The sequence below is a fragment of the Capricornis sumatraensis genome, chromosome 19 (assembly GCF_032405125.1).
Source record: "Capricornis sumatraensis isolate serow.1 chromosome 19, serow.2, whole genome shotgun sequence".
NCBI lineage: Eukaryota > Metazoa > Chordata > Mammalia > Artiodactyla > Bovidae > Capricornis > Capricornis sumatraensis.
Window position 1 is genome coordinate 66,247,170 of NC_091087.1, and position 11,022 is coordinate 66,258,191.

General features: G+C 54.4%; 1 protein-coding gene across 2 annotated transcripts; it reads left to right on the forward strand.

Annotated features, from left to right (window-relative positions):
* The first annotated feature begins 693 nt into the window (after positions 1-693).
* LOC138095540 (serpin A3-6-like) lies at positions 694-10,520 on the forward strand. 2 transcript variants are annotated; one of them, XM_068991587.1, is made up of 5 exons: positions 694-759; positions 2,821-3,456; positions 5,455-5,725; positions 8,388-8,538; positions 10,124-10,520. In XM_068991587.1, the coding sequence occupies exons 2-5, from the start codon at positions 2,823-2,825 to the stop codon at positions 10,316-10,318; spliced, it is 1,251 nt and encodes a 416-aa protein (XP_068847688.1). In that variant the 5' UTR covers positions 694-759; positions 2,821-2,822; the 3' UTR covers positions 10,319-10,520. The 2 variants fall into 2 exon arrangements, with proteins under 2 accessions (XP_068847688.1, XP_068847689.1); XM_068991588.1 differs by having other exon boundaries at positions 723-755.
* The last annotated feature ends 502 nt before the right edge of the window (positions 10,521-11,022 follow it).

An 11,022-nucleotide genomic window follows, 5' to 3' on the forward strand; every position in this document is an offset into this window, starting at 1 on the left:
TATCAGAGGTCCCAGACACTTGTGCTTTTGACACTCTAAGGGGACCCTCGGGCGGAACAGCCCTGTCTGGGAATGGGAGCGTGTCTCAAAGTGCAAATCGAGCTATATTCCCATAAAGGGTCCTGCATTTCAATTTTGTCTGAGTATGTATTTGGGGATCCCAATCACACACCCACACTTGCACACACCGATCAAGACAAGTGATTTGTAGAAGAAACGCAGTGTTAGCCAGAGATGTCCCAGAGTGACACAGCTCTGGGGGATATTTTCAAATATTCTTTCCATTTTCTGGGTTTTTACATGGTCTTTAATGAGGATATGACAAACGGGGGGTGGGGGAACTAAGAAGAGTCAATATATGTATTTTTTAAAAGAACAAGAGTCAGAGATATTTTTCAATGTCCCTTTTTATATATTCTGAGCTTTTACAGACCCCTTAATGAATTTTCTTAAATGGGAGAAATCACTCTCAAGGGAAATTTCTGTTTATTTTTAGTTTAGGTTTTCTGGTGGGGAGGGACAAAAAGTGAGTAGTTTCTGTAACTAGGTTGTTCAAATAGATCTAATAAACCCTGTTACTGGAAAGGGTGGGCTGTGAATTTCTAGTCAGAGGACAGAACACTGTACTGTCCCCGCCTACATTTCACAAGCCTGGGAGGAGGCTTTGCAGGATAAATAGGCAGAAGCACCCAGGAAACTCTAGCATCTGGGCAGGTGGTGGCTCTGGATCCACTGCCCACATCCCGCTCTCGCAGGCAGGTAATCCGTGATGCTCCCACACTGGGTGCCAAGGGACCCCTTTCCCAGGGTGGTTCTGACCTCGATCAGGGGTTGGTAGGGCCTGAGGCAGGAGGGAGGCGAGAGGACGTGTGTCTGATGCTGGGAGGGTTCTGAGCCCTCTGAAGACCAGTCCTCTCTCTGGGTCTCTGTTTTCATCCAGCAAAGGGAGGGATGTGCCACCAGGGCTTCTGGGGGCATTTCTGCTTTTGAGTCTTTGGGGTCGAGATTCAAGCCAGCTGTGCCCCATCCGGCTGTGCATCCAGCGTCAGGTCAGAGCTCCCCCGAGGGCCCTGAGGTGCATCTCCTTGCCTGGCACAGGGCGCTGCCCTCAGAGGGCCCTGGGGACGGAATTAGTAGAGTAGGTCAGTCTGGGCAAAGGCTGCGGGGTCTTCAGGGGTTTTTTCTGCACTCCACTGTCTCTCCAGGGACCCCAGCAAGCAGACAGGAGCTGAATCTGCCCAGCACTGAAAAGACAGATGGCTCAGAAACAGAGCCAGCCCTCCAATCTGGCCAAATGCTGCTTTGGTTGCTTAGTTGCTAAGTCGTGATCAACCCTTTTGCAACCCCATGGACTCTAGCGTGCCAGGCTCCTCTGTCCATGGGGTTCTCCAGGCAAGAATACTGGAATGGCTTGCCATTTCTTCCTCCAGGGGATCTTCTTGACCCAGGGATCAAACCCACATTCCCCGTGTCTCCTGCATCGGCAGGCGGGCTCTTCACCATCCGACCCACCAGGGGAGCATCTGGCTAGCTATTTTTCCAGGAAGAATTTTGGGGGAAAACATTTAATTCTTTGTGAAAGAAACCATTGCATCAGCTCTGCATCAACAAACTTTTGGGATCGCCCCTGTCCTCAGGCTTGCCCCAAGGCCTTTCCCCTGGGCTTCGAACAAGACTCAGCTCAGGCTCCTCCCTTCCACCTCCTCCTCTCCTTGTCTCCCCCCTCACCACCCCAGCAGTCCTTCTCTCCTGTGAACCCTGAGATGAGGGGCAGAGGCTGCCCAGAAACAGTACTGTTTGCTGAGGTCACAGCTTTGACCTCAGTCTCTCCTGAGGCTTCTGGGCAGTAGCTCTGTCCTCTGTCCCCAGGGATCACAGTCTGGCTTGTAGAGTCCTAGAGAGGGTGCCTACTGGAGGGGGTGACACGTCTGGAAATCCCCTTAGGAGCCCAGCACCTTCTTCCTGTATGTCACCTGAGCCAGTCCACATGTTGGACGGAGGTGGGAACTGAGGATCAGAGAGGTTCAGTCACAGCTCGCCACCACACAGCACTCACAAGTGGTCCAAACAAAATCCTCGACCAGGTCTCTGAGAATCGGCTCACCCTGCTTCTCCCCACCAGGAGGCCTTTCCAGGTTCTTGATGGAAACACCCTCCAAGTGTCCACATTGCAGGGGCTGAGCAGAACGCTCTGCCCTCCTTGTTCTTTACAGCAGCCCTCCTCAGGGCAGCCAGGCTACAGCACGACTCCCGCTGCCTGTGGCGGCCTCTCTCCTGAACCCTCACTGTGACCAGGCACCTCGACGGGAGAGCCTCCCTGAGGTCACACCCTTGTCCCCAGAGGCGGGGAGACATGCTGTGTCCTCTGATCAGTGCAGGACTCCTTCCTGGAGGGACAGAGAGGGGGCACGGTGGGAAAGGAGCCCTGCTTCCTGGGCCCTCTGACGGTATCAGCTCCTGGAAGAGGGAGATGGGCTCTCGCTGGACAGCACCTCACACCCACCACCAGCTTCCCCGCCCTGGAGCCAGGCACCCCAGGCTCCTCACCCCCACTCCTCCACTGCTTGCTGTGTGACCTTGGAAAAGCTCCTTCCCCTCTCTGTGCCCAGTCTCTCCACTGGGGAAACTGCTAATGATCACAGCACTTGATAAAAGGGTGAGAAGGAGCCCAGAGCCTCCTCCTGTGTGTTGGGAGCCCAGGAGGGTGCCAACCCCTGGGAGGTCCCAGAGCAGCAGGGCAGAGAAAACAGAGACCACGGGGGACAGGGGGGTTGGGACGTCATCTGACATGCGGAGACTGAAAGGAGCTTTGCTTTTCAGACATGAGGGCAGAGAGAGTGTCCCCCCTCCTGGCTCTGGGGCTCCTGGTGGCTGGACTCTGCTCCAGTGTCCACTGCCTCCCGGAGAATGTGACCCCAGAAGGACAGCACAAAGGGACGGCTGTGGATGACCATGCATTAGCCTCCAGCAACACCGACTTTGCCTTCAGCCTCTACAAGCAGTTGGCTTTGGAGAACCCCAATAAGAACGTCATCTTCTCCCCTCTGAGTGTCTCCATAGCCTTGGGCTTCCTGTCCCTGGGGGCCCGTGGCTCCACCCTGACAGAGATCCTGGAAGGTCTCAAGTTCAACCTCACAGAGACCCCCGAGACAGAAATTCACCGGGGCTTCCAGCACCTCCTGCAGACGCTCAATCGACCCAGCAATGAGCTGCAGCTGAGCGTGGGCAACGCCATGTTTGTGCAGGAGGAGCTGAAGCTGCTGGACAAGTTCAGGGAAGATGCTCGTGTGCTGTACTCCTCCGAGGCCTTCTTGACCAACTTCGGGGATCCTAAAGCTGCCAGGAGTCTAATTAATGACTATGTGAAGAATAAAACTCAGGGGAAAATTGAGGAGCTGTTCAAGGTCCTTTCCCCAGAAACGGTGTTGGTCCTGGTGAACTACATCTACTTTAAAGGTGAGGACCTGGATTGGGGTTGGGGCAGATGCACCTATAGTTCTCAGGCTTCAGAATCATTTCTATCCCCGCTCAGCCAACTATGTTGCCAGCAACCACTATAGAGGTCTCCTCGTGGTTTGGGCGCTTAAACACCAAGGCCCACTCTGACCATAGTCTTTGTCTATTTTAGCTTTTTCCAAATTGCTTTTCTCATTGTAGGGCAGTGATTCCCTTATGTGAGGCGGAGGGATGCTTTTTTTTTTTTTTTTAATTTATTTGTTTGACTGACTTAGTTCTTAGTCGCAGCACGAGGGGTCTTTCGTGGTAGCAGGCAGATTCTACAGTTGTGGCAGGCAGGTTCAGTAGTTGTGGCAGTCTGGCTTTGCCTGGAGGCGTGTGTTATCTTATTTCCTGACCAGAGGTTGAGCCCGTGTCCTCTGCACTGCAAGATGGATTCTTATCCACTGGACCACCAGGGAAGTCCCAGAGGGAGACTTTATTCTGAGTTAAACTTGCCTGCCTGCCAAAAGAAGGAGAGCTTTCTTTTCAGATCTATCCCATGGGGGATGGGGGCTCCAGCTTCCTCCCTGATGAGACACTTTAGGACGACTCAGGAAGGCCTTGGCTCTGCACACTGCAGGCTGTGTCAGACGTGGGCTCCCTCTAAACAGACCCGGTCTCTGGGGGTTGAGGTGGGGCTGGTGGCCATCTTCACAGTATGACAGCCTCTGAGCAGCCTGGCCATCTCAAGATTCTTCAGTGGATGCGCTTCTGATATCCGGACGCAAGACCACATCTGGGGAAAGTCTTGGGGTTGGACAATATCCGGACCACAGTATCTTCTTTTTTTTTTAATTCATCTATTTTTTAATTGAAGGATAATTGCTTTACAGAATTGGGTTGGTTTCTGCCAAACATCAATATGAATCAGCCATAGGTATACACATGTTCCCTCCCTCTTGAAACTCCCTCCGGGGCACAATATCTTTCCAGCTTCTAGCTGGTCCTGTGCCCAGTCCCATCGATAGCAAGTTGCTATGACACACGTCAGCCAGGAGACTCATAAGAGGCAGAGTGAAGGCAGAAAGATTTCACCCAGGGAGACAACAGTGCAAAAGGGACTCAAAATAGATAAGGCACAAAAAATTATCATTGAATCATGAAATGGTCAGGTGTCTAAGAGACCCTAGCTGTGGGGGACAAGTTAGCCCTGAGTTAGGGGCTCCGGGATAAGTCCAGGGATACCCTTCCTTCATCTGTGTTTTCATTTGTAAATCAAGGCACGGGGTGGCTATTCCTTGGAAAAGGAATCCAGGCATGACCTGTCATGTTTGTTACCTGTATCTCTCATGCTTTCTTCTCCTGACAACCCAATCCATCTTGAGAATTTCTCCTCTAAAATCTCCTCCCCGGGGGCACCCGGCCAGCCCCTCTCTGTCTGCTCCTGCCTCTCCCCATGGGGACACAGGCAGGGATGGAATCAAAGAAGGAGGTGGGCATGGATACACACTCCATGAAGCCCCAGAGCCCTAATCTCCCACAGAAGTCCCTGCCTCAGCGAGAGACTCATTCTCCTGCGTGGAGACGTCTGTTGACCCCGCACTGCCCTCCGGGTCCCCGTGTGGCTCCTGCTCCAGTTGGGCTCACAAGGCCATGGGGACGTGTATCCTCCCTACAAAGCCAACAGTTAGCCTCTGGTCACTTGTTCCCTTGAAGGACCAGGAGGTCCCGTATCTCCCCAGGCCCAGCCTCATCCCCATCTCTCCTTTGCCCTCCACATTTCCTGTTGACTTTGCATGTAGCACAACTAGCCAGCTTTGTTTCATGCCCCCCTTCTCAATCCTGACCTGCGAGGTTCACCCCCGTCCCTGAGGGCTTACCCATCTGCCCAGGTGTATGTGCACAGCTGGCAGGCCCACCCCAGAGGCACGTGGTGTGGGGCGCTGCTGGCGCAGGCAGGGCCGAGGAGGGAGAGACTTGCACTCACACACTCCTTACCTGCCCGCCCGCCTCCAGCCAGGTGGCAGATCCCCTTTGACCCCAAGCGCACTGAGCAGGCAGAGTTCCACGTGAGCGAGAATGAGACAGTGCAGGTGCCCATGATGAACATTGCCCTGGTGATCCCTTACTTCCGGGACGAGGAGCTGGGCTGCACGCTGGTGGAGCTCACCTACACCAGCAATGACAGTGCCCTCTTCATCCTCCCCGACGAGGGCAAAATGCAGGACCTGGAAGCCAAGCTGATCCCGGAGACGCTGACGAGGTGGCGAAACTCCCTGCAGCCCAGGTGACTCCCCAGGGCCTAGAGCTGTGGGTTCAGCTGCCATCTTGGTCCTTCCCCCTCTTCCTGGACTCCAGACCCCCAGCAACAGGGCCTCAGGAATGTGTGGGACTGGAGGCAGAGGTGGGAGAGCCTGTACTGAGATATCCTTGCCCTTTGCTGCCTGTGTGGCTCCGAGCCTGATTCCTTCTGTAAGATGATGACATCACAGGGGACAGGGCCTTCCTCTCACACTAACACGTGCTGTATCATGAGGCTCCTCAACAAAGCCCCCAGCACGTGTGATGTTGTCTCATGTCCCCACCTCTTGGCTGGGGGAGCAGATGGAATTGTATCAGCTGAGGGCTCAGGTGAGATAGACACTGAGAATCAGCTTTGCACGGGCTGCACATTACGTTCATTCATTTATTTAACCAACCATTCAGCGCTGCTGTCACAGGTTGATTGAGAAGCTAGTGTGTGCCAGGGACTAATTATGCTCTGAGGATAGCTCAGCAGATAGAAGAGTAAATTCTCTGCCCTCGTGAGCTTACTCTGTGATTGACATAGACCTATGAGAAATAAATGTAATGAATAATTTGGTGTGTTGAATGGTTAGAAAGGGAGAGACAGGGATAGTAAAGCAAAAAAGAAAAGAAAGAAAGAAAATTGGACCCAGAGGTATTTTGTGATTGTAACTAGGGGAGCCCTTAGTGAGGTGAGGGACCGAGCCTTGCAGATGTGCTGGGAAAAGCCTTGTTGGCCGAGGGAACAGCCAGTGCAAAGCCTCTGTGGCAGGAGAGAGCCTGGTGTGGTTGAGGATTAGTGAGGCCAGAGCAGGAGAGCAGAGGGAGGGAGGGGGGAAGCTGGGAGAGGTCGGGGTCCTCAGGGAGGACTAAGGTCACCCAAGGCCTTGCAGACCCTTTGACTACCCCACCGTCTAAGGAAAATGGAAACTCATCACAAACAGTGAAAGATCTGAGTGATGCTTTAAAAGGATCACCCAGGGCGCCGAGCGGAGAGCAGATGGCAGAGGACATGCATGGAAGCAGGGAGGCCACCAGGAGCCCAGGGGGTCACCCAGGGGAGGGCGCTGGGGGCTGGACCAGGAGGAGCAGGAAGCGTGGGGAGGGGTCGGGCTCTGGGAATATGGAGGGTAGACACACAGGCCAGGAGGTGGGATTCAGGAGACCAATCTCAGGGGCACAAGGGGAGAGGCAGTGCTGGGCCAGGGTCTGCAGGGGCGGGTAGGGAGGGGATGTGGGCAGCATGAGGGGGGCGGGGATGCCCCAGACCCAGAGTCCCACTCCCAGGCTCACACTCCCCCCGGCCACTCCCTGGGCTTCTCTAGGGCTCAGCTCCCTGCTGCGAGGGGAGAGGTGTCCTTGACCCTCTGTTCTGAGTGTGGGATGGGCAGACCCAGGGGGGATGGACGTGGGAGGCACTTCAGAAAGCACAGGGGACTGCAGACCTGCCTGCATGTGAAGTAGAGGCTGCAGCCCTTCCCGACTCCTGTCCAGGGGACCTGAGGCTGTGGGGCTCCTGACTCCCAGCCCCCCCTCCCTGCAGATCCCAGGAGACCCAGGAGAGGGGACCCCCTCACCTTGCCTGTGCTCCCTTCCCAGCCCTTCCTCCTCCAACCCCAAGAGCTACCACAGGGCAGGGGCCCAGCGAAGAGCTGTAAATGGAGAAAATACTCATCAGACACCTTGATTTACAAGCACTGAGGGGACATGTATCTATACATTCCTGGCCCATAACGGATGCTCAGTAGGAATTTATTGACTCGTGTATAAAGGAGGGAGGAAGGATGAATGTAAGGAAGAAAGAAGGTAGGTCAATGAGGAGGAATAACTACCTCCCTGTTACAAGGGACCCACAGTTTAGGGGGAGCCTCAGTCTCCTCGCATTTAGCATCTGTCAGACCAGTCAGCATGGTAAGAGTCTTAAGGGATGTGCAGACAGAGAGAGGGAGAGGGGAGCCGGGGGGTGGGAGACAGCATCTCTCACTCCAAGAACCTGCTGGCGGCTCTGCTCAGATGCAGCAGCCTGCCCGCAAGGAGCTCACTGGGAAGGCGAGACAGAGACTCTGAATTGGGTGATTCAGGCTCCCCAAGCCCTTGGATGCAGCCCCCAGCCCTCCATGTCCCACTGTTGTCCCTGCCAAGCCCCTCGCCTCCCTGCATCAGCCCCTCTTTCCTGCAAGTGCCTCCGCCTGCCCCGGGGCCTCCTCTTCACCCAGCCCACTCCTTCCCCTCCCCAGGGACTCAAATTGGATGCCACCTCCTGCAAGAAGCCTTCCTGGTGACCCTGGTACATCCCTCCCGGTGCTCCCCCATCCCCCTCCGCCTCCCCCCAGCACAGTGTCCCAGCAGCTGTGGAATCCGTGTTGGAGAAGGGTGATTCCTGAGCCCTGCAGGCTTGCAGGGGAGAAGCAGGGCCAGGTGGGGGCAAGCCCGCAGCCCCTGCCTTGGCACACTGCCCTGAAGGTGAGACAGCTGCAGACAAGAATGCATAATGAAGGAATTAAAGAGAGTTAGCCCGAGGAATCTGGAAACTGAGGAAAGGAGTGCTTATTCCAGGGAGAATGCGGTGGATGGAGACGAAACCCAGGAAGACCTAGCTGAGCGGAGGAGAACGGTGAGCACCGAGTTGAGTAAGCCATCAAGTTTATTTTCTCACCTCCTAGATTGATACATACACTCTACCTGCCAAAGTTTTCCATCTCCAGCGACTATAATCTGGAAGACACCCTTTCTGAGCTGGGCATCCAGAAAGTCTTCACCTCTGAGGCTGACCTGTCAGGAATCACAGGTGTCAGGAACTTAAAAGTTTCCCAGGTGAGTTTTTAAACTTTGGACATTTCATCTTCCACATGGGAACTTGAAAGGTGACAGCCAGGCAGACCTCTCGCTGATCTTGAATTTGCAAAACAATGACATTGCTCATTACTCAGATCAGTTCAGTGCAGTTTAGTAGCTCAGTCGTGTCCGACTCTTTGAGACCCCCGTGGACTGCAGCATGCCAGGCCTCCCTGTCCATCACCAACTCCCAGAGTTTACTCAAACTCATGTCCATTGAGTCGGTGATGTCATCCAACCATCTTATCCTGCGTCGTCCCTTTATCCTCCCGCCTTCAATCTTTCCCAGCATCAAGGTCTTTTCCAATGAGTCAGTTCTTCACATCAGGTGGCCAAAATATAAGAGCTTCAGCTTCTGTATCAGTCCTTCCAATGAATATTCAGGACTGATTGCCTTTAGGATTGATGAGTTTGATTTCCTTACAATCCAAGGGACTCTCAAGAGTCTTCTCCAACACCACAGTTCAAAAGCATCAATTCTTCAGCCTTCTTTATAGTCCAATTCTCACACTCGTACATGACTACTGGAAAAACCATGCTTTGGCTACACAGACCTTTGTCGATAAAATGGTGTCTTTGTTTTTTAATATGCTGGGCATTACTCAGTTACCCTGCCTGCAACCCTCAAGCTCAGGGGAGCTGGGTTATAACCATCTTGGGGGCTGGTTCTACCTTCTCTGTAATATATTTGGGGATAGACATCGGTCTTTGGAATGTGCCTGAGGTGGAATCAACTGTAAACCCCCATCCCTTGCAGCACATTTTACTGCCTATGGGATATATTATTAAAGCCCTTAGTCCTGAATCTTGTCATTTTTAAAAGACATATGATAGTTCTTGGCTCCTGTGTGGTGCTCAGCAGAGCAGGTAAGAGGTAATAGGTACTAACAATGGCTCAGGGCCATCATGATCAATATACACTGAGAGCAGGAGAGGAGAACACCAGGGGTCCTGATACTGCGATCTGAGAAGGAGAGAAGTCAGAGGGAATGAGGGGGCGGGTGCTGGGCAGCCCTGCAGGCTCCCCTGCACCCATCTTCCAGAGGACCTGATAAAGCAGACAGAGGTGCTATGGGGCTTTGTGGTCCAGGGATGGGAAGCCAATCCTAGGCAAGGTGGCTGAGGGATATGTCAGCCGGGGCAAGAAAGAAGCAGAAATCAGTGCTCGCCCATCTGCTGCTTCGATGTGGAGGGACTGTGGACTGTTGCCTGCAAGAAATATGCCTCGATCTGGCCCCTCCCCCTGCACTAGGGAGTGTCTGGGGACAGCAGAGTCTCTGGACTCAGACAGAGGGGATTCAGATCAGGGAGCCCCTGCTCTTTGCTTCTCTGACCCTGGGCCCAGGACTTACAGCCCATTTGACTGCGCTTTGCACAGCCTTGGGTCATGTATATGTGAACCAGCTGACAGATTTGTTGGGAAAAACAAAGTTGAAAAGGTAGACAGCATAGTGACAGGCCAGTGGCAGAAGGTGGATGAATATCAGTTCCCTTAGGCACTCAGGCAACTTCTCACCTCCCACCCACCCCATCTCCGATCGGTAATACTCTGCTGTCCCCACAGGTGGTCCACAGCGCTGTGCTGGACGTGGACGAGGAGGGAACGGAAGGAGCTGCTGCCATGGGACTAGAAATTAGCCGCGTTTCCTCACTTACAACCATTGTGCGTTTCAACAGGCCCTTCCTGATTGCTGCAGTTCTCAAAGACACCCAAAGCATCATCTTTTTGGGGAAAGTCACCAACCCCACTCAAGCCTAGAACTCCGCTCTGGAGCTGTGGGTGCCCTCTCTAAGGAGCAGGGTGCCCAGGTCCCTGGGTGCAGCCTGGCCCCTGGGCACGGAGGAGCCACCCTGCCTGTCCCCACCTGCTCACCCCTGGGAAGGTGACAATGATGATACTGGGGCTCCACATGCATAGGGAGTCTGTGTGCTGGTCACAAGGAGGCTCCTTCAACAGCAATAAAGCACCTTCCTTGGACTGCACTCCTTCGTGTGTGTCTCTGCCCTGATCCACCTGACTCCACGCCCTGCTGCTGCCTGGGCCCCGAAGTCAAGCGCCCAGACCTCCCCACCCCTGGGCCCCTCTCCTTTAGACTCACCAAAAGGCCCAGGAGCAGGCTCTGTGCCTGTGACCAAGCCCACTGGCCCGCAGGCCCTGGACAGGGAGGGGCCCCTGCTGCCCACTTCCGTGGGTTCTGGTTCCAGGTCAAGGTTCACTTCTTCCTCCCCAGGGCCTGGGATGTGTCCTTGTGCTCACCTGCAGGGGCTCCAGCCCTGACGTCTTCCAGCACAGCCCCTGGATCCTGCCATCCCGCAGCTGAGCTGGGCCTTTCTCCCTCCAGATCACCCCTCTGCCTCCCAGCACCCCAACCTGGGAGACCAGCTACTTGCAATTTCCCAGCTGGGCTCCTCCACCACCGGATGCGTTCCACATCCTCTCCTGACAGAGGCAGGGCTAGACCG

What these genes read in the sequence shown, in the direction of transcription:
- LOC138095540 (XM_068991587.1), top strand. Translation starts at nt 2,823, where the DNA reads ATGAGGGCAGAGAGAGTGTCCCCCCTCCTGGCTCTGGGGCTCCTGGTG. An exon ending in GAACTACATCTACTTTAAAG is followed by an intron (nt 3,457 to 5,454) that starts GTGAGGACCTGG and finishes GCCCGCCTCCAG; the next exon opens with CCAGGTGGCAGATCCCCTTT. An exon ending in GGAACTTAAAAGTTTCCCAG is followed by an intron (nt 8,539 to 10,123) that starts GTGAGTTTTTAA and finishes CTGTCCCCACAG; the next exon opens with GTGGTCCACAGCGCTGTGCT.